Raw genomic sequence first — 22,026 nt, 5'->3', positions numbered from 1 at the left:
ACGACAACGTTGGGGCTGGGCAGAGATAGGGTTCCGATGAACGACGGAGGTGGGAGGCAAGGGGTAGCGGGAAGAGGGGGGAGAAGGGGGGAAATTTTCAGTAAGTGGGCGAGAAAAATGGGGAGGACGGAGGAAGGTTGGGTGGGGGGAAGGGGTGACATAAATGCCAAGGAAAGAAAAGAAAAATCAAAAACAAATTAAAATATTTACCTGTAAAACTCCCTGTAAGAGTCCTGGAACATCTAGTATTATCTTTCCATCAAACTTGCCTCAAATCTTCTGTACATCCCCCGGGTTACCTTTCTAGGGTTTTCTCATTGCACAATTGAAGAAGAAAAAATAAACCCAGAAAAAAGGTCATAAATGATTAAATCTTTCTCTCTCTCTCTGAACAAATGGAACAATTCCGATGGAGACCACAAAACCATTATCAAGCCAATAATGAAGTTCTGAGAGAGAGAGAGAGAGAGACAAAGGGAGACGGGCTGGTCTGTAAGGGGAAAGAGAATGAATACCCTAAGAAAGAGTGACTTCAATGCCTTTGGATTCTTCTCTCATGTTATACATTAAATTATAGTTTGTTAGGTGGTATTAACACTTGTTTAGAAAATAATTACTATTAAGAGATTATGAGTTTAAATCTTGTTAATATATTTTAATTTTTATTTTCTAAACAAGATATATTATGAGAACATCTATTTAATTTATACACAGTTGAGCTGCCACATATTGACATTATCAATTCAACCTATACATGGCCACATGGCCACAAGCTGCCCACAACAGCCTTTGGTTCATTTTGCTGCATCTCTTACAGCACTGTGATATGGTCGGCTAAGCAAAAAAACACGCTCGTTGGCAAGTGTGATTAGCCCCCTAGGTCTTCCATCCACGGGGCACACTCAAGCGAGACCCAACACACTAATATTTATTTAGGTGATCACTTTGTGAAATTTGTAAATTAATTTAAGTGGAGACTTTGGAGAGTAATGACATTTCATTAAATTTTAATTGGTAAGACCATGGATATGGGTAATGCTAATCTTTAACTCTAAGGCAAATTTTGTTTTATTACCGACTCTAAGGTAATAGTTAATCAATAGAGTCTGAATCAAATGGACAGTTTGATTACTGAATCAAATGAAATTTACTAATCGAATAGATTGAATATCTAGAAAAAAATTGAACCCAACTAATCAAACAAATCAAAAAATTGAACAGACTAAAAATCAAAAAAATTCAACAGACTAAAAATAAAAAAAATCGAACCGATAGAATAAACTAAAAAACTTCAAAAAATCGAACTAATTGAAAGATTGAATATATTGAAAAAATTGAAAGAACCAACAAAATGGAAAAATCAAACCAACTAAAAAAATTGAAGAATTGATAAAACTGGAAAACATCCCAAGAAACTGAAAAACTGAATGGATTGGACAAGTAATAGCAACAATAAATCATTTTTTTTTTTGCAAAAACTAGCTACATAAATTCGTCCCGCTCTAAGAAATTAACTGTTACAAGAAATTATCTCTAAATCGAATGGCCCAATAACCTTTATTTCATATATGTAAAAACTAATAACACCAACAAGAAATTAAAATTATTTGAAACATAATAGTCTTGTGTAGTTTATGCAGCTTACAAATTACAAATTTACAATCAATATTCAATTTATAAATGAGAGCGCTTTTGACTAATATTGATTAAAGCCTAATCTTGAAAATTCATTTCAAAATAATTGAAAAATGAAAACCCTAATTACAACTCACCTTTGTGGCTGTGGTTGCTAGTCAAAAAAAGGGAAGGCAAAACAGGCGACGATCGTCAGCGAAGGGAAAATGAAACAAGCGACAGTTGTCGAGAAAAGGGAAGGCAAAACAGGAGATGGTCGTCGACGAAGAGGAAAGCAAAACAGATAATGGTCGATTGGCCAATGGCAGAATGACAAAGGCGACATGAGAGTGGGGATGACAATGGTTGTCTGTCGATAGTCAATGACAAAGGGAAAATTGTCATTTCTTGAAGTTGAAGGCGATGGGTTTGGGTTGGCTAGGGGCATGGCTGGGTTCTTTTAGTTCTTTGTCCTCTTCGAATTTCTCTTATTTATTTTTCTTATTTTCTTTTCTTCTTCAGACTTCATTTCAGTGCGTGCAAGGTGTGGTAGGCCAAAACGAGATCATGTATATAAATGCAAAAATGACGTTATCTTAAAGATCAGTCATTTCAATTAGTTTGGTTATTTCCAACCCAATAACCAAATCGAAATTGAAAAATAAAACTTTTGTAAAAAAAAAAAAAAATCAAACTAAACCTATAATTTCAATTGATTCAGTTTGGTTCCTCTCGTCTAACCAAAGTTTTGCACACCTCTAATGAGATGATTGATAATGATATTAGAGATTAGTAATTTTGGTAACTTTTTTTTTTTTTGTAATATGAAAATCTCGAGAGGTCTTTTGATCATAGTTAGTCTTCACGTTGGACCTATCTTATTCTTTTTAAAAGCCATGATTTGCTTGCTTTACGACCTTCGGTGAATTGATAGGTTCGTCGCGAGTTAAACCCCAGAGGTTTGACCTCTCAAATAGATAGAATTATTTTGTTAACGTTTTGAATAATTATTTTTATAACTATTGTTTTGTAATTTAAATGTTTGATATTGAGTTTTATTTTAATTTTATCATAATTCTAATATTATTGTATAAGTTTTTTAAGTCTAAAATAAAATCACTTTCGCATGAAAATATGATATTAAAAATCAAATATAACAAATATATCTAACCTTAAAATATGATGTACTTATTACATCTTCATTATTATCTTTTAAGTGTAACGTGACATCTAGTTGCATAGAAATAAAAAATGAGAAATATATATATAATACATAACGAAATTGAGAAAAATGACTTTTTTAAAAAAGTAAAAATAAAAATGCAAGGAAAATACTTAAATAAAAAACATATAGGTTTTTTTTTTTGTAAATATAACTTTTAATATAAAAATTATAAAAATAATTATGCAATTTAAAAATAAACTTAATTAGAAATATAAATTTTTTTCGTCTCTAACCACCTCTTCATGACTCGAAATGCATTTCTAAATTGAAAACACTTTTTCTAATATTAGAAATGATCTCAAAATTTTTTTGAAATTGCAATAATAATTTAAAATTTTTTATAGTATTTTTTGACGTTTTAGTATATGAAGTATTAAAATGACATTCCTTAATTATTTTCGTGACACTTTCATATTAATACATTATATCGTACATCTAATCAATACAAGATTATAATACATTATTTTAAGAGTGTCAGAGTAAGTGTTATTTTTCAACATTGAAATGATTTTTTACTAAAATAATGATTGATATTACTCTAAATTAATTTATATTATAATTATAATATAAACATAAAAAATAAAACTTAAACCCTTGTTGTACCCTAAGCTATCTTCCAATATTTACACTCCTCCCTGCTAAAATAACGTTGCCTCTCTCCTCCACTGCTGTCTCTTCTCCAGTCTTACCTTCGCATCTGCCATTACCGCCGTTACCGCCTCGCCCCTCCTCTGTTACCGCCGTGGCCGTCGCCCAGCTCGGCCGCCGCAAGCCGCCTCCTGTTGGTGGGTCTCCTCCTTGGTCGCGCCATCGCCGCCTCTGCTTCCAGATCCGCCGCCGCTAGCCGCCCAGCGCGGTCGCGTCTCCTGCCTCCTCCTTCTTCTCCAGACCTGCCGTCGCCGTTGTCGTCGCCTGGTGGGTCTCCTCCTTGGTCGCGCCATCGCCGCCTCTGCTTCCAGATCCGCCGCTGCAAGCCGCCCGTCGCCGTTGTCTTCTCCTGCCGCCTCCTTCTTCCAGATCGCCCGTCGCCGTTGCCGTCTCCTTCATTGCTGATCGGTATATCTCTCTACACTGCTCATCGCTTCCATTGTTTGCATATTTACTTAGCTTACCTGCAATTTTTTGCACGTATATGTTTCTGTAATATTATTTGCAATTTTGGATTTTGTGATTAGCTTCTGCAAATAATATGTTTCTGATAGCATTTTGTGATTAGTTTCTGCAAATACTATGTTTCTGATAGCATTTTGTGATTAGTTTCTGCAAATACTATGTTTGATAGTATTTTGTGATTAGTTTCTGAATCTCTTTTGCTGTAATATTTATGTTCCATTTCTGAGGGAGACAAATACTAGATATTCCAGTTTCTGCATGTCTCCCACGTTGTTGATTGGTTATAGATTTAGATACTATGTTCAAGTTTATGCATATGTTTACCGATACCTTTGGATTTCTATTGTCTCCCACGTTGTATATTGGTTATGATATAGATGGATAAAGGAAAAAAAAGGTTGAACAATGTTTCCAATACGGGGTGACCCTCTGCTAAGTGGGATGACCACACATATCTACAATTTATAGAGTTGGTAGAACAAGAGATTCAGAAGTGAAATAGGCCAGGATCATTTATAAATAAGGATGGGTGGAAAAATTTGGTCAAGGATTTTAATCAAATAATAGGAAAGTGTTATGACAATAAGTAATTGAAAAATCATTGGGATTCTATGAAGAAGGAATAGACCCTTTTTAAGCAAATGATGCGAGGAGAGTCAGATTTGGGGTGGGACAAAACAAAGAAGACTGTTGTGGCAGATAATGATTGGTGGGAATATAAAATTAAGGTATTTCCTTGTGTTCTCCATATGACAATTTTTGATATCTTATAAGCTAATTGATATAATATATGACAATTTTTTCATTTGTGGGTTTACATGAAAATGATAATTTTCGAAAATTCAAGAACAAAGACCTGGCCATCATATGGTTTCACTATGATGGCTTGTTCTCTAATATTGTAGCAACTAGGGAAGAGCACGAGTCCCAAGTCAATATGAACCTCCAACTCAACTTTCGAGTATTGATAAAGATGATGATGCAATTGAGAACACTGAGAACATAAATGACATTGGAGAGCCATTTGTTAGGAATGCAAGCCCCATTGATGCTGCAACTGGTGATGATATGTTTCTAGAGCCAAGTTGGCAACAAGGGAGACCATCGACTCCTAAAAGGTCTAGAAAGGAAAGGATGTCGAGTGTTGCGATGTTGAGGACAAACATTCAAGAATTAATGTAGCTATACTCTAGGAGCACAAATACTTGACAATCTGTTGTAGGACCAGAAAAGTCCTTAAATTCCATCCCAAATATATATATTTTTTTCACCTCAATTAACCTAAATTTCACAAAAGAATGCTAATATATAAATGCATCAAAATCCAAACCGCATAGAGAGCAAGTGAAGAAGGTAAAGATGAAATCATGACAAGTTTTTGTTATGGTAAAAGGAACCACAAACAACAAACATTGCCCATCGTTTTTCCTTTTTAAGAACTTGGTGTACGAAAATTCCTCCTGGTTTCCTATTAGATGTCTCTAAACCAAGATCTTGACAAGCTCCTTAGATTGGCCACTACCTTTGTAAAAGAACAAACAAAACAAAACTGAAATTCATAAAAAAGACGCACAACTCGATAACAGTCTTTCTGAGATAAATTAGAATGGCAATGGGGAAGGGGTTTGGACTGGAGAACCCCCATTCCCATCATTAAAAAAGGCAAACGCAACTGAAAAACATGAGAATCAACAGCAAGTACTAACAAGACATACACAACTAATCTCACAAAACTGGTTTGAGAGTCGGGATTTACCAAGCTGAGGGAGGATTTTGAAAAATAATTTGAACTTCGCTGGTCGCACAGAGGGCTGCCATCAGAAGAATCAACAAATGTCGCTCGCCAGTCGTAGGGTTTTCAGATTTTGATTTCGAAGAGGGTTGCGCCCACACAGAGAGCACAGAGGAGAGAAGAAATGGTTGAAGTAGGATTTGAGCAGATGATTCCTGGAATTGTAATGGTTGAATATGGAGTTGAGGTCAAGGAGATTGTTGCTGTGATTTAGCGATTGCAATTGCTAGGGTTTCGAAGAAGGGATTGTAGCTGTGAATGTGAGACAAGCATGGCTGTGATTGCAATTGCTAAGGTCGCACAACCACGCTCGTCTCACATTCACAACTACAATCCCCTCTTTGAAACCCTAGCAATTGTAATCGTTGAATCACAGCAACAATATCCTCAACCTCAACTCCATATTTGACCATTAGGAATCATCCACTTGATCCCTACTTCAACCATTTCTTCTCTCCTCTGTGTTTTGTGTGTGGGCGCGACCCTCTTTGAAATCAAAATTTGAAAACCCTACAATTGGTGGGCGACATTTGTCGATTCTTTTGATTGGCGGCCCTCTGTGTGACCAGCAAAGTTCAAATTATTTTTTGAAATCCTCCCTTAGCTTGGTAAATTTCGACTCTCAAACCAGTTTTGTGAGATCAGTTGTGTATGTGTTGTTAGTACTTGCTGCTGCTTCTCGTGTTTTTCAGTTGCGTTTGCCTTTTTTAATGATGGGAATTGGGGTTCTCCAGTCCAAACCCCTTCTCCATTGTCATTCTAATTTATCTCAGAAAGATTGTTATCAAGTTGTGCGCCTTTTTTTTATGAATTTCAGTTTTTTTTTTTTTTTGTTCTTTTACAAAGGTAGTGGCTAATCTAAGGAGCTTGTTAAGATTTTGGTTTAGAGATATCTAATAGGAAACCAGGAGGAATTTTCATACACTAAGTTCTTAAAAAGGAAAAATGATGGGCAATGTTTGTTGTGTTGTTTGTGGCTCCTTTTACCATAACAAAAACTTCCCGCGATTTCATCTTTACTTTCTTCACCTGCTCTCTGTGTGTTTTGGATTTTGATGCATTTATATATTAGCGTTCTCTTGTGAAATTTGGGTTGATTGAGGTAAAAAAAAAACCAATTCTTTGGGATGGAATTTAAGGACTGTTCTAGTCAATGAAATGATATGGCGATAATGTTATATCTGTAATGATAATAAAAAAAAGGGCATTATGTAAATTCACTAATTGTTAGGACATAATATGATTGCCTTAAAGTGTTTTGCTTATTTACATGTAATTCACAAGAGATGATGATGTGCTACTAAAGGCTTCTAGTCGTTCTTGTCTCCTTCCTTTTCTATTTGCAGGTATTGGGATGGCTATATTCATATTATTTGATTAATGTTGTTCTTTTCCTTTTGATAGTTGTAGCCTTATTCCTAAAATTATTAAATATTCCATCTTTCTGCAGTTATTTTTTCAGAACTTTTAAGCAATTCAGATGGGAGTTAAACAAGAGAATGGGTCCCTTTCAAAGATTGTGCCTTCCAAAATACAGGTATTGCTTTAGTTATACATTTGTATATAGGAAAACATGTTTGGCAATCACTCTTCAAAGGAAATTCTTATCATCATTATAAACTATAAATATCCTGCATAACATTTTAACCTCCAAACTAAGTTTATTTGTAGTGTGAGTGCTAACCAAATTTAACATGGCATATTTCATGGATGTTTGTTTCGGCAATTGTGCACACTTGTTAGACTATTTATGTTTATTTTGTGTTCTTTTCCTTTCATCCATTATCTGCTTCAGATTTGTTTTCCAGTTTTCCAAGCAAATGGAAGTTTGTTTCAATTTTATGGATTAAATAAATGAAAAGCTAATTAAATTCAGCAACTCAAGAACCATTTCAACCTGGCTAATTAGTTGGTCAATAGATCCACTTGTCGTCCTAAACATTTTGTTTAGTATCTTTAAGGTTAAGGATTACAGCATTACAGTTCTTGTGGTAAGAATAGCATGCTGTTTAGATTCTCTTACAACTTAGATGTGTGGATTACCCCTTGGTCATTTCATGTTATATCAAATAGCAATTTACTATACCACGAGTTTTGCATCCACTCGTCTGTCACCCAAATTTACAGGCAGCGACATTCTATTTTACAGGACAATATTGATGAAGCCGATGCTAAAGTAAAGAAGTATCTTAGAGGTGAAGGTGCCAATTTGAAGGTACAGCACTTGTACTTGAAACTTATTCATGGTCAATTCTTTTTTCATTATTGTTTTCTCTTACTGTTTCCCTGGATTTTATATCCATTTGCAGGCTATACAAGATAAAAAATTGAAGGGCCAGCTTGCTGTCAGAGAAGAATTATATGGAAAATCTGCAAAAGCTGCTGCCAAGGCAGAGAAGGTGAATTCAAGTTAGATGATGTTCAAACTATAGATTCAGTTGATTTTTCACTTTTATTTCCAGGGTTATCTGACCATGACAAAGGCATCTGCTATTGTATCTCTGTTTTCTGTGTCTAGTTCCATTTGATAGGGGGGGTGAACCTTTTACACAAATAATATCATGAGGTCTACATACAACTGGGTATCACCTGTGAACTGCATATACCAATCCCGAACTCCTTTGACAACCACAACTCCAAGCAAAATTTTGATCCCAAAATGATGCTGACATGCCAAATATTATAGTAAATTAAATTCCAGATGCCTCTAGCTACTATATAATGTGCAGGACGATACTCAATTCATTTCAAAGCCATATTGCTCACGTAGCCATCTGAAATCACTTGGTATTATTTCTTCAGATTGTCAATATTCAAAGAGGAATAACTTTTTATTGTCTTCTTTCATTAAAAAAAAAAAGGCTCAGAGAAGGAATTAATATAAAAGTTCACTCTCGTGGATAGAAGTTAAGGCATCTGTCTTCATTGCACATCTGCTAACCATCCTACACGCCAAAGAATGTTGTTGACTAATTGACTCCTTGAACCTTAAGTAATTTCTAACTTTGCGGGATCACAGAAGAGAACCACAATTTTTTTGAGGTAGGGGGATCCATGGTAACTGTGTTTACGGAATAGTTGTACTAATATTGTTGAATATGTGTATAATTTATTTCCTTGTATAGTGTATATGTTTCCATTTTGTTTATTGTTTCCTACTAGTTGTAGTTCTCTTCTTCCCTATTAATTGGGAATGTAATCCCTTGCACATGCTAAGTGAATAAGATGTTATAAATTGGGAGCACAGGCAGCCTTAAAACCCTCCAAGAAACCGATCAAACACCCCTCTCACAATTCAACGCCCAACACACCACAATACAAACAATCAATAAAGAACATAATTTAAGTAAGAATAGAACAAGAAAGAAACATTCAAACCATATAAGAAGACAGCCTTTTATCCTGGTTCATGTCAATTGAATTGGCACTACATCTAGCCTTGAAACCACCACCGAGAAGCCTTCTTTATTTGATGAAAACAGTACAAAACTTCCCTCTTCTCTCTCTCACGATACAAGCCTTCCAAGAATGAATAAGCTTATTCTAATTCACAGCTTTCTCACTCTCTAGGCTCTCGCAAAAACAGAAGAGAACATGCGGTCAAGACCCTCAGCCCCCCCTGCCCTATTTATAGAAAAATAGGGTGATATTTCCTAGGGCTGATTATGGTAATTTTCGCTTTTACCCCCCACTAATAATTAATATTACAAGAGAGCCACCCACCTATTAACTAACCCTTAACTACATATAAAACCTATCTCTAACTTTAGACAATCTTTAACATAAGAGATTTTCACTGTTCTCCTATTATCTACATGGTATCAAAGCAAAGCTCCTAGGTGTTTGTTCGATCTTCATCATCTCTATACCAAGGCTTGCTCTATCTCCTGGCCTTAATTGCTGGCTATCCTGACCTTCATTAACGAAGGGTCTCTCTGGGTTCCTCTGTCAGAACCGATCGCTGTTGCCACTGGTGCTGCCCACCAGAAGTTCAATGAATAGGAGGACAACAACGCCAACAACCACTGGTCGTCACATGCTTGCCTCGCATTCGACGAGCGATCCTCCTTCGCCTTTATGCTGCTGTCGAGCATTGTAGCCTCAGATCTCCCCGCTGCCTTCAGATCCACCTTTATTGCCACATTTTCTGCGACCGTCGCCCTGGCCATCCACCATCGCTGTCGACCCTTCGACTTCCTCTTATGAGGCTTCCTTTGCTTCGTAATCGTTGTTGTCTTCAAGCCTTTGCCATTGACGATCAATTCAAGCTAACCCAGATTTGACAAATTCGATCTCTAACGTTGTTGACCCAGATTGAGGAGGTGCTGCTGGTGCTCCTTTTTTCGGTGCCCTTGCTGATGTCTCATCTCCCTTGTGTCACTTGTTCTGTTATCTCCGGCATCGCAGTGTCCCTGCTTAGGCGAGTTGTTGTGACCTTGTTGTGAATCAACTTTTCCAGATCTGTTTCATATCGAAGTGCTCTTGCCCCGGTAGCTGTTGTTATTTTCTGCTATGATGACTAACAAAATGTAGGGTGTATGGATGAAAACTCGACAAGGCAGAGATCAACCTACACTGAATGCAGAAGAAATTGGGAAACTAAAGTCCTTCTTAAGGACTCTTCAAGGTGACTGCTCTTTGGCTTAAGCAGGCGTGTGCCTTAATTCTGAGTCCTTTAATGTCTTGTATACAATTAGGAATAATCTTTGGGTCTTAGATTTTGGAGCCACTGATCACATGACACCTAACCTAAAATTTTTTGAGACCTTTGAACCAATATCTAGCTTCAGAAAAATTACAGTTGCTAATGGCCGAGCTATCCCTATAGAGGGGCAAGGAAATCTATGTTCGAACCCATCTCTACCTACCCAACAGGTACTTTATGTGCCTAGCCTCTCCACCAATTTAATTTCAATTCACAAGCTTGCCCAAAGCCTTAATTGCTATGTAATTTTCTCACCTCATGAGTGTGTTTTAGGACCTAGCCATAGGGAAGATGATTGGTGTTGCTAAGGCACTTGATGGGCTGTACTACCTACAAGGGAGCAATGAGCCACTTGTAGGAGATCATTCTAGTTTAGGTCACTCCTCTTCTCTACATACTTCCACTCAGTCCACTATCTGGCTTCAGCATTTTAGATTAAGTCATTCTCCTTTAGTTTTGTTAAAAACTATGTTTCCAGACCTGTTTAAAGGGGTTGATTTCAATATGTTTCATTGTGATGTGTGTGAATTGTCCAAACACCATCGGGTGCCTTGTGCTATCAGCAATAAGCTTTCCTTGTCTCCCTTTTCTTTAGTGCATTCTGATGTTGGGGGGGGGGGGGGGGGGGGCTTCTAGAGTCCCTAATTGTTTTGGAGCCAAATGGTTTGTATCCTTTATAGATGACTGCACTAGGATGACATGGGTTTAGTTACTCAAAGACAAAACAACCATTAGTAGCATTCTACCCTTGTTTTATAGAATGATTCTCACTCAATTTGGGATTTCTATTAAAAGGTTTAGGATTGATAATACAAGGGACTATTTTAACCATCATCTTAATCATTTTTTTTCACCAAAAGGGGATTGTTCATGAATCCTCTTGTGTGGAAACTCCCCAGTAGAATGGAGTTGCTCAGAGAAAGATGAGGCATCTCCTGAATGTTGCTAGGGCTCTCTTGCATCATCATTCAGCTCCTAAAACATTTTGGGGTGAAGCAGTGTTAACAAAAACCTATTTAATCAATAGGGTTCCCTCAAGAGTCCTAAATCAAATCTCCCCATTTCAGTGTCTCTCTACTCATGTTCTAGAAATTGGTTTGCACGCTTCTCTCCCTCTTAAGGTATTTGGTTGTGTAGCTTTTGTCCATGTGTCTAAACATCATAGGGATAAATTTGATGCTTGAGCCCTTAGGTGTGTATTTCTTGGCTATTCTTTTACTCAAAAGGGGTACAAGTGCTATTATTCTCCTACCCGAAAGGTCCTTGTATCTAAAGATGTAACTTTTGTTGAAAATCAGTCTTTTTTCAAGGTCACTACTCCTGGTCCTTAGGGGGGAGAGTGTTTTTGTTGACCATGATCTTCCTATTCTAGAAGAGTCTTAGCCCTATCAACCTGATACTTCTTTGGATCCTAACTCTTCTGATTCTCCTATTTATTCTAATCCTAAGACGACAGATTCAAGAGACTTGGAATCTTTTTTGATCCTCCAATCTCTGTTTAACCAACGATATCTCCTGTGCGGTTCAAAGGCTCACCATATGTGTATAAAAGCTTAATCTAGGTGCTAAGCAGGATCCATCATCTACCCCTCGGCGCCAGGTTTGGAACTCATTGAGCATTTTGATTCGCCTAACCCTATAAATTGTTCTAACCCTGAAATCTCAAATCTGGATTTTCCTATTGCTATTAGAAAAGGTGTGAGGAGTTGTACACAACACCCTATAGCCAAATTTGTTTCTTATCATAGATTGTCCCCGAAACACAAAACTTTTTTGTTCTCCCTTGATTCCATAGCTATTCCTAAGATTGTAAGGCATTACAGAATCCGCATTGGGTACAAGCTATGCAGGAAGAAATGAGGGCCTTAGAAAAGAATAATACCTGGGAAATGGTGCCTAGACCGAAGGGGGTTCAACCAATAGGGTGTAGATGGGTGTTTAATGTGAAATATAATGCTAATGGTACATTGGAAACATACAAAGCCTGATTAGTGGCTAAGGGCTATACTCAAACATATGGCATAGTTTACTTGGAGACATTTGCACCCGTGGCAAAGATGACTACAGTAAGGGTTCTCTTATCTTTAGCTAGCTGTTATGGCTGGGAGTTGACGTGGCTAGATGTGAAAAATGCCTTCCTACATGGTGACTTGGAGGAAAAGGTATTTATAGACCCCCCACTTGGTTTTCCTAATGAAGTTTCAAGTTATGTTTGCAAATTAAAGAAAACTCTATATGGATTAAAGCAATTTCCAAGAGCTTGGTTTGATCGGTTCTCAAGGGATATGAAGGCAATGGGGTATCGATAAAGTAGAGGGGATCACACATTATTCATAAAACATTCAAAGAAAGGTACTCTAATAGCCCTACTTGTTTATGTTGATGACATCATTGTTATTGTCAATGATAAGGATGAGCAGAATTTGTTAAAGGGAAATCTTGCCCGAGAATTTGACATCAAAGACCTTGGTAGGCTTAAGTATTTCTTGGGAATAGAGGTTGCATACTCAAAGGAGGGTATATTTCTTTCCCAAAGGAAATATACCGTGGACTTGTTGGAAGAAACTAGATTGTTAGGTGGCAGAGCAACAAATACTCCCTTGGATCCTAACCTAAAATTAGGACCAAGTGATAGTCCATTGGTTGATAAGAGAAGATACTAGAGGCTAGTCGAAAGGTTGATTTACTTATCTCACACTAGACCTAACAAAGCTTTTGTTGTCAGTTTGGTAAGTGAGTTCATGCATAGTCCCACTGAAGGGCATATGCAAGTTGTATGGAAAATTTTGTGCTATCTAAAGTCAACACCTAGAAAAAGGTCTATTGTTTAAGCCAGGGCAGAAGTTGGAAGTCAAGGGATACACTGTTGCTAACTATGGTAGTTCACTTGTTGATAGGAGGTCCACTATCGGCTACTCTGTGTTTTTGGGGGGGAAATCTAGTGTCATGGAGAAGCAAAAAAGAAGGGGTTGTGGTTAGGTCTAGTGCTAAGGCAGAGTTTAGGGCAATGACCCTTGGATTGTGTGAATTATTTTGGCTAGAAATTATGCTTAGTGATTTGAAAATACTTGGGTCATTGTCCTATGGAGTTTGTGATAATCAATCGGCAATCAACATTGCACACAATTCGATGCAACAGGACCGCGCTAAGCATGTTGAGATTGATTGCCATTTCATCAAAGAAAAGGTAGATGTTGGAGAGATTTGTTTGTTTTTTGTTCCCTCAAAAAATTAGATAGCTGATTTGCTCATTAAAAGTTTACCTCTCAGGCGGTTTGAAGAACTTGTAAGTAAGCTGGGAATAATCGATATTCATTCACCAGTTTGAAGGGAAGTGTTGAATATGTGTAATTTATTTCCTTGTACAGTGTATATGTTTCCATTTTGTTTATTGTTTCCTACTAGTTGTAGTTCTCTTCTTCCCTATCAATAGGGAATGTAATTCCTTGCACATGCAATGTGAATAAGAGATTTTCACTGTTCTCCTATTATCTACAAATATCATGGTATTCCATGCAACTATTTTTACATGCCCTTTTGTTCTTCACTCCCAAAGTCAAGTCGACTTTCCTTTTTACTTTCCCTTATATTTTGAGTGTTCTCCGTGTCCATGTCCTTGGGCTGGGGTTGGAATTATGTTGTTGATGTGTGTTTGTTTTCTGTAGTGGCTTATGCCAAGTGAAGGGGGCTATTTGGAAGCCGAAGGCATAGAGAAGACTTGGAGGATCAAACAGCAGGCAATTGCTCAAGAAGTAGACATATTGAGTTCAAAGAATCAACATGATATTGTCTTACCAGGTTGACATCATTTGTTAGTTAGTAGCTCTCTTTTCATGCTTAATCTTTATGTCTTTATTAAGGTTAAAATGGTGCATGTTTGGCTAACCTCCATTTATTTATTCATCTTAGCACCTCTTTGCAAAAACATTGGTTCTTGGCCTCCTCTGACCTAGTCTTAGTGAAATAGTTGTTTATAACGTTCTTAAATTATTTCTATGTAAAGATAAGATTTGGAAATATTGCTCTTGGAATACCATGATATTAGTACCATGATTTGGACATGTGTGACAACCAAGTAAAAAACAAGTTCGTGGGTTTTTACTTAAGGTTGATTACTAAAAACTAAGTATGTTCCGACCATTCATACTCCAGCCTCCTCCAACTTGGTTTTTACTAATCAAGTTCATGGCTTTTTACTTGAAATGTCCATCCATTAATTTAGTTTCTTCAATCACTTCCCCTTGGTCTAGTTGTGTTTTCATGTTGTACTGGTTGGTTTCACAATATTAACTATGTTGAGACCATTCATACTTATCCTTACTTATGTGTTGTATATGCTCATATGTGGAGTTGTGTAAATGATTGTCCATTCTACTCAATTTAGTGAACTCCTTAAGTTGATTGATGTTTCCCTTCATAATTATCCATGGTTTTGTTTTTATTGTATGATGCATTCTCTTTTGCAATATCAGTCATTCAGATCATCACAGCATTTTGGTGGCTACTCTCTCCCTGGCTAAACATTGCTTGTATACTGCTTTGCACAGTATTATCTTTCTGCATTGTATCCCTGGGTTACTTTTTTCCGCAGCCAGTTATTAAAAATTCTTTCATGACCTTAGATGTATAATCTTCTTAATGAATGCTCATTTGATTATGGTTGTTATTTTCATTTTTTGGGGTTACTAATATCAATGATTTTTTCACCAATGTTAGCTGTACTGATTTTGCTAATGACTAATATCAATAATTACTTGTGCAGATCTTGGTCCATACACTTTGGATTTTACTTCAAGTGGTCGATACATGGCACTTGCCGGACGCAAGGGTCATCTGGCAATCATAGACATGAACAACTTGAGCCTTATTAAAGAATTCCATGTATGTTATGGTCCTGAAATTTGAGCTAAATTTTTTGATAGCTTTCGGAGTTGATATATAATATTTAACTGAAAATGACCCCCAAAAATTTAGAATTATTGCTTTCTGTTTTATGTTACTACTTTCAGGATAGAAGGGATGTTTTATTGGACAGTTATAAGATTGTTGTGTAACTCAAAATGTTGGCAATAAAATGTTGGGACGTGCAGACTAAGAGAATAATTGGGATGAAGATGTTACACTTACAGTAGATGTGTGGCTATGCCGAAGAAGACCAAATAAGAAACAAGGTCCTGTATAGTAGGTTGGAGTGGCTCTTATTAATGATAAGATATGGGTGACATGATTTGGATATGTGACATAGATGTGCTTATGAGACTAGTGGATGAAATGGATAGAGATCTCTGTATGTTTAGAATTCGTACAGCCAGCCCCAACTTGTGGGATCTAGGCTTGTGATTATTGTGATTATTGTTGTGTCTCAAGTTCTATTAGTTGGTCAGTATCATAGCTTTTAATTCCTCTGAGTTATTGGTACTCTGTTCACCTAGATATTGTATGCGCAACTGGCTGGATTTTTGTATTCAACTTTGAGCTGTTTTTTGTGTGTGTTTATTTACATTTTTTTTAAAAGAAATTCTTTTAGTGTTAGTTATTAAACTACTGCAAGTTACGTAATTTAATGATATTAGTGAAGTGAAGGCTTGATTTTGGAAGGAAAGTATACTCATCAAGAAACACTGATATTTTGTGGGACGGTGTGATATGTCTTGTAATAATACAAAAGTCAGATGAAAGAAGGTACACAATTGCACCAGCTCTGCCAAAAGCTTCTATTTGTTAACCTAGTAGAAAGCTCGTTCTTAAAATTTTTGACCATTTGGAAATGTTCAACACCTATTTTCTTAGAAATTTAATTATTGAATTGTTTTGGTGTAAACTTCAACCACGTATCTTTCAAAATATTTATTCAAAGAACCATGTTTTGAGGTCAAAGATGGTATGCAAAACTAACTTAATTCATATTTCTTTCAACATTATCATGTTTAATGCTTGTTCAGCCAGACTTATCCTTCTTTAGAAGTACTATTGGCTGATATATGGGGAAGGCTCTAGGTTTCTACTTGTTTGGTGTCAATTCCTTTCACAAGCTCACATAAATGCTTTTATTCTGCTTGCTATTCTAGAGTCCCTATGTCTTTTCCTGACTGATTCCCAGTCATTAAGTTGTTTGATTTCCTAATGCTCGACTGTTTTAGGTTAGGGAAACAGTGCGTGATGTGGTCTTCTTGCACAATGAACAGTTCTTTGCTGCTGCTCAGAAGAAGTAATTTCCCTCTCTCTTGATTTGTTTACTTTGTATCCTTCCAGGAAAAAATAAAAAGACAAGAAAAAAAGATTGTAGAATTTGTTATTTGTATATATGATAATCAACCATTCACATTCACAAGCTTTTGTATGGGTTGGTCTGAGTACATGTCTTTCTTTTTATCAATGCCCCTAATTTGATGAAAGTCACTTTGATTATCTTCTTTGAAAATGAAGAATATAAACCTGTAATTTCTCATTGTTCATATCATCCTAAAGAAAAACATTATCAATGTTTTATTTCCAAGACTCAACAAACCATTGACTGTAATGCTAATCCTTCTGAGAGTTACACCTCAGGCAGCTTCCTCTTGGAATATAAAAATAGAACCCTTCTTAGTTTAATGCATTCTTTATTTGCATCCTTTCTTTCTCCATTCTTTAAAAAAATCACTTGCTCTTTTGGTGAACTGCTAAAGTTTTTTTTGGAAACTCCTTTGGCAGACGTGGATAGTTTCAGTTCTGTTATGTAAGGAAGACCGTCAGTATGTCTTAGACCTCCCAACTTCGCAAATGTATATTTGGTAGGAGTTGCTGAGGGCAATTCCAAGAAACCTTGAATTTCGATAGTTCTTGCCCTAAATTCCTCCACACTCAGAAGGCCATGCACTCCCAAAAACACCCAAGAAAGGCCATTCTTGACATCACTGAAAAGACAAGATATAAAGTACCAAACTGTTCATTCCAGACGAGCATCTTGTGTCCTAAAGTAGCAAAATACTTGCTGCAGTAACATTAGCTCCCAAATAAGCTCTACCAATCCCCCTATTTCCCCACAAACTCCTAACTAAATATCTGCTGTGGACAAGCCACAGTGTTCCCCCACTTTCTGAGAAGACTCCTATTTGAAGGTTGGTTGTTGATGTGGTTTTGATCCCTACCATTCCAAGAGGTAATCAGAAGAATCATATAAACTAATAAACAAGACCTGTCATGTTACACCCTTTCCACCTGAGTTACTGGACTCAACCCTATCCATTTTCCTGGTTTCTATAACTACTCAAATAGAAGAATACAGCTACTGCCAAGGTCACAATAGCTCCTGAAGTCTTTAGGGAATTAGCCCCAACTTCCTCTGTAAACCACCCCTCACAACAAGATTCATTTGAGTCCAAGCTAACCAAGGCTGAATCCCTCTGGCTCAGTTCCAGGCAATCATACACCCATATATCTCTTCATTGTTTTCCTGTTGACTCTATCTCCTTGACTAACAAAATGGAGGCTCTACTCTGTCCAAGGACTCAAACCAACTGAACTCTGTTTGCAGGCATTATGTGCATGATCCAGCCATGGTTTATCTGTTTGAGCTAACCTTATGGTTCAGTAAGCCAATTGCTTCTGATATTTTACTGTATATGCTGCTTTGATCCCAATTTTGACTATACTTAAAAAGTGCACATTTCCTAATTCTGGAACATTGTCCCAACACCAAGCATGTATGCTTGCTGTTACTTGGTCATTAGCGGGTGTTTCTCTTGAGCATGGTAGGAATAAGTTGATGGAGAAAAATAAATTAATTTTGCTATTGTGAAAAATTTTGCACAAAGAGCAATTACATTGTGTGATTGATGATTATTTTCCATGGAAATACTGTTTCTTTATTAGATTGATATATCTAAACACACCACATGGTGACAGGTACCCTTACATTTATAACCGGGATGGCATAGAACTTCATTGTCTTAAGGTCAGTATTCTGAATTGAAGTTACTTCCATGTGATTTTTTGGTTAATTTTAAAACCTGTTTCCTGATTTCACGTGAAGTGAGACAAAGAGTTGAGTTGTGCCCTTTGAACATCAATAGCTGATGTCATTATTTAGCCTGCATTTCTCTTTTCTGACAGAAAGGAAACTGCTCCCACCCACAAGCATGATACTTGATTTGAGGTTGTTAGTGCTTTAGAACATTTAATCTTCTTTAGTGAATGCTAGTTTATCTAAATCTCAGGAGCAGTTTTGTTATCCACTTTGAAATTTCCAGTAACTTTGATAAGCATATAATCCATTTGCTTTAAAGCTTTTGCGCGAAGCTGAGAACTGAACCTTACCAATCACTCTATTGGGATATTGAAGCCTACTGTCTTTTGTCCTCGAAACAGCATTTTGATGATGGGTGGGTCAACTTTACCCCAGAGGTTAACTATGCCTGCAAAACCATGATGGGTCATGATTTTGGTTGTTTGGACTTCTGACTGAATAATTATCTGAATTCCTGGTGTTAGCACAAGTTAAATACACGTGTTGTCTAGAACAAGTTATGGCCATTAAGATGCCCCTGGTATCTGTCCCTGAATGCTTTGTCAAATCCAGATGCATGACAAGTGTCTTATTTTATTTACTATTGGCTGTCTTTCAGGAGCATGGTGCAATATTGAAGCTCCAATTCTTGAAGAACCATTTCCTCCTAGCATCAATAAACAAATTTGGGCAACTCCACTATCAGGATGTTACTACTGGTGAGATGGTGGGTAATTATAGGACTGGTCAAGGCCGTTCTGACGTAATGCAAGTGAATCCCTTCAACGGAGTCGTTGCTTTGGGTCACTCGACCGGTACAGTGAGCATGTGGAAACCTACGAGTTCTGCTCCCCTCATAAAGATGCTGTGTCATCATGGGCCCGTTTCAGCTTTGGCATTTCAGTCTAATGGCCATCTCATGGCAACTGCTGGTATGGACAAGAAAATAAAGCTTTGGGACTTGAGAAAGTATGAGGTCCTTCAGGCTATACCCGGCCATGCCAAGACATTGGATTTCAGTCAGAAAGGTTTGCTTGCTACCGCCACTGGCTCTTTTGTGCGGATTTTGGCAGATTTTTCCGGATCTCAGAATTACAGCCGTTACATGACTCATTCTATGGTGAAAGGGTACCAGGTAAGGAAATTGTCATTCCGACCTTACGAAGATGTACTGGGCATAGGGCACTCCATGGGATGGTCCTCAATTCTTGTCCCTGGATCTGGAGAACCCAACTACGACACTTGGGTGGCGAATCCGTTTGAAACTCCTAAACAGCGAAGGGAGAAAGAAGTGCATTCCCTTCTAGACAAGCTCCCGCCCGAGACGATAATGCTGGACCCTGGAAAGATCGGGGCAGTGAGACCTGCGAGGAAGAAGGAGAAGCCGAACAAGCAGGAAAGAGAAGCGGAGATGGAAGCGGCCATTGAAGCTGCTAAAAAAAGCGTTGGCTTGAAGAATAAAACCAAGGGTAGGAATAAGCCCAGTAAAATGGCGAAGAAGAAGCAGGAAATGGTTGAGATGGCGAAGAGGCCCTTCTTGGAGGAGGAAGAATCGGTTGAAAGGAAAAGGCAGAAGATGGGCGATGACGAAAATCAACTTCCTAAATCTTTGCAGCGATTTGCACGCAAGAAAGCCGCATCATGATTCTATTTGTGCTATTTATTATATATATCTGAGCTTTTCTGGCGGTTTTGTTCCTTAAAAAAGTCTCTGGTCAAATGTTTAGTTAATCCTGGCTAGTTTTACTATTTGTTTATTACAAAGTTTTCTCCTTCTTCTCCGGTGGGTTTTGGTGGCTTCCAAGCCGCAGATACCCGTAAGGAATTATGAATTGCCGCTTTAAGCCCAAAGTATTTTGGAAGTGGATTTCAGCCCGCCCTTGTGGTTACTGAGGTCCGGTTACTGTGGCTTTCGGTGGGCAATATTACGGTCCATTACAATGCAGTGAGGGCCTCGCTGTCCATATTTGCTTATGCGACTGAAGATTCACTGTGGGCCCACTTGAGGTCCACTGGTTTTTAAAGTAAAAAAATTAGGTAGGTCTTTGTGGGCCTTGAAATCCAGTTTTGGCTAATTCCCGTGATAATTTTTATGGGCCTGAAGCCGGTCCACTTGAGGGCCCGTTATGTTGGTTTTTATTGGCTTCAGCTTCGGCCCGTTAGAATGGTTTTTATGGTCCTGGAAATCGATTTTTGTTCCAAATCTAAGCCAATTGAGTCCCATAATAAGGTTTTACGGGACTAAAACCTTATGTAGTTTTTATGGGCCTCAAAATAAAGTTTCACTCACATGTGAGCCCAACTAAGGCAGATTAGAAATGTTTCATGGGCCTGTGGGCATTTCAGGCCCAATACATGTTTTCGAGCTCACCCTAAGTTCTGGCTTAAGTATGGGCCTGATTACGGCCCACTTTAACGGCAAAAAATTGGGCCAATGCCCATTAAGTAGGTATTTATATGCTTTATTTGCCACTAGTTTTTATGGGCCTCAAACACATCTGGGCCCAATTAAGGGCCAATAGAAACGTTTAATGGGCCTTAAGGCCTAATCGAGGCCCATCATAATATGTTTTCATGGGCCTGTATGTGGGACCTTTTGGATCCAATACATGGTTTTATGCTCAGCCCAAGTTCTGGCTTAAATGTGGGCCTGTTTACGGCCCACTAGAACAATTTTTACATTCCAAAATCTGGGCCTAGTTAAGGCCGACTAGAAATGTTTCATGGGCCTGATGGCCCAATTGAGCCCCATAATATATTTTCATGCTCGGCCCAAGTTGACTCAAGTGTGGGCCTGTTTACAGCCCACAATAGCAGTTTTTACGAGCCAATAATTGGGCCATAGGCCTAGGTATTTTCTATGCTTTATTTTGCAAACTAGAGAAACTGACAAAGGAGTGCGATTTTGTTCACCCTCTTTAATGGAGGTGAACATAACCCTTATTACTTTGAGGGTTAAAAGTCACATTTTTACTAACAAAGTTTAGTAAAAAGGGGCAGCAAATATTACCCCTTTCCCCCAACTAGTGGAGTCTTCATCCAGGTCTCTCATTCTCTTTCAATTTTCACTTGTCTCTATTTGCGTTTCTCCTTCCCCCCCCCCTCTCTCTCTCTCTCTCTCTCTCTCTCTCTCTCTCTCTCCAGTAACATCACTCGCGTCCTCACCAACAGTAGCACCGACGTCGATCTTTTGGTGTTCCCCCAGCAGTAGCGTCTCTTTCTCCACTGCGTCTCCTCTTTCTCCGCAACATCTCTCTGTTCTCGTCGCTTCTTGCTTCGACTACCGTGGTCGTCGCTTCCTCCCGATCCTGCGACCGTTGTTGACATCTGCCACCGGCGATGTCTCTCTGTTCTCGCCCTTCTTCAGGTAAATGCTACTTTAGTTTTTTGTTTGGAAATGCTCCGACATCTTTCTATTCTCTTTTAACAATTTGCATGCATGCATCTTTGAACGGATATTGTTTAGATTGTTTCACTTGTTTTTTGTTAGTAAATGGCCGAGATCTATGTTGGGTTTCTTTGATTGTCGATGTTTAGATCGTCTCTCCACCGTCACCGTTTCTCTCTCCACTGTGGCTCCTTCATCTTCG

General features: G+C 37.9%; 1 protein-coding gene across 1 annotated transcript; it reads left to right on the top strand.

Annotated features, from left to right (window-relative positions):
* Nucleotides 1-3,746: 3,746 nt before the first annotated feature.
* Nucleotides 3,747-20,500, top strand: LOC127812953 (probable U3 small nucleolar RNA-associated protein 7). The gene is made up of 9 exons (XM_052353572.1): nucleotides 3,747-3,895; nucleotides 7,195-7,281; nucleotides 7,894-7,959; nucleotides 8,054-8,143; nucleotides 14,115-14,247; nucleotides 15,212-15,330; nucleotides 16,590-16,657; nucleotides 18,337-18,385; nucleotides 19,056-20,500. The coding sequence occupies exons 2-9, from the start codon at nucleotides 7,225-7,227 to the stop codon at nucleotides 20,079-20,081; spliced, it is 1,608 nt and encodes a 535-aa protein (XP_052209532.1). The 5' UTR covers nucleotides 3,747-3,895; nucleotides 7,195-7,224; the 3' UTR covers nucleotides 20,082-20,500.
* Nucleotides 20,501-22,026: the final 1,526 nt, after the last annotated feature.

The sequence above is a fragment of the Diospyros lotus genome, chromosome 11 (genome assembly GCF_014633365.1).
Source record: "Diospyros lotus cultivar Yz01 chromosome 11, ASM1463336v1, whole genome shotgun sequence".
Classification (NCBI taxonomy): Eukaryota; Viridiplantae; Streptophyta; class Magnoliopsida; order Ericales; family Ebenaceae; genus Diospyros; species Diospyros lotus.
This window is presented reverse-complemented; position numbering and strand designations above follow the sequence as displayed.

Excerpts from the sequence above, each read along its gene's own strand:
- LOC127812953 (XM_052353572.1), top strand. The coding sequence starts at position 7,225 with ATGGGAGTTAAACAAGAGAATGGGTCCCTTTCAAAGATTGTGCCTTCC. Across the intron at positions 14,248-15,211 it reads ACATGATATTGTCTTACCAG|ATCTTGGTCCATACACTTTG; the intron begins GTTGACATCATT and ends TTACTTGTGCAG. Across the intron at positions 18,386-19,055 it reads TAGAACTTCATTGTCTTAAG|GAGCATGGTGCAATATTGAA; the intron begins GTCAGTATTCTG and ends GCTGTCTTTCAG.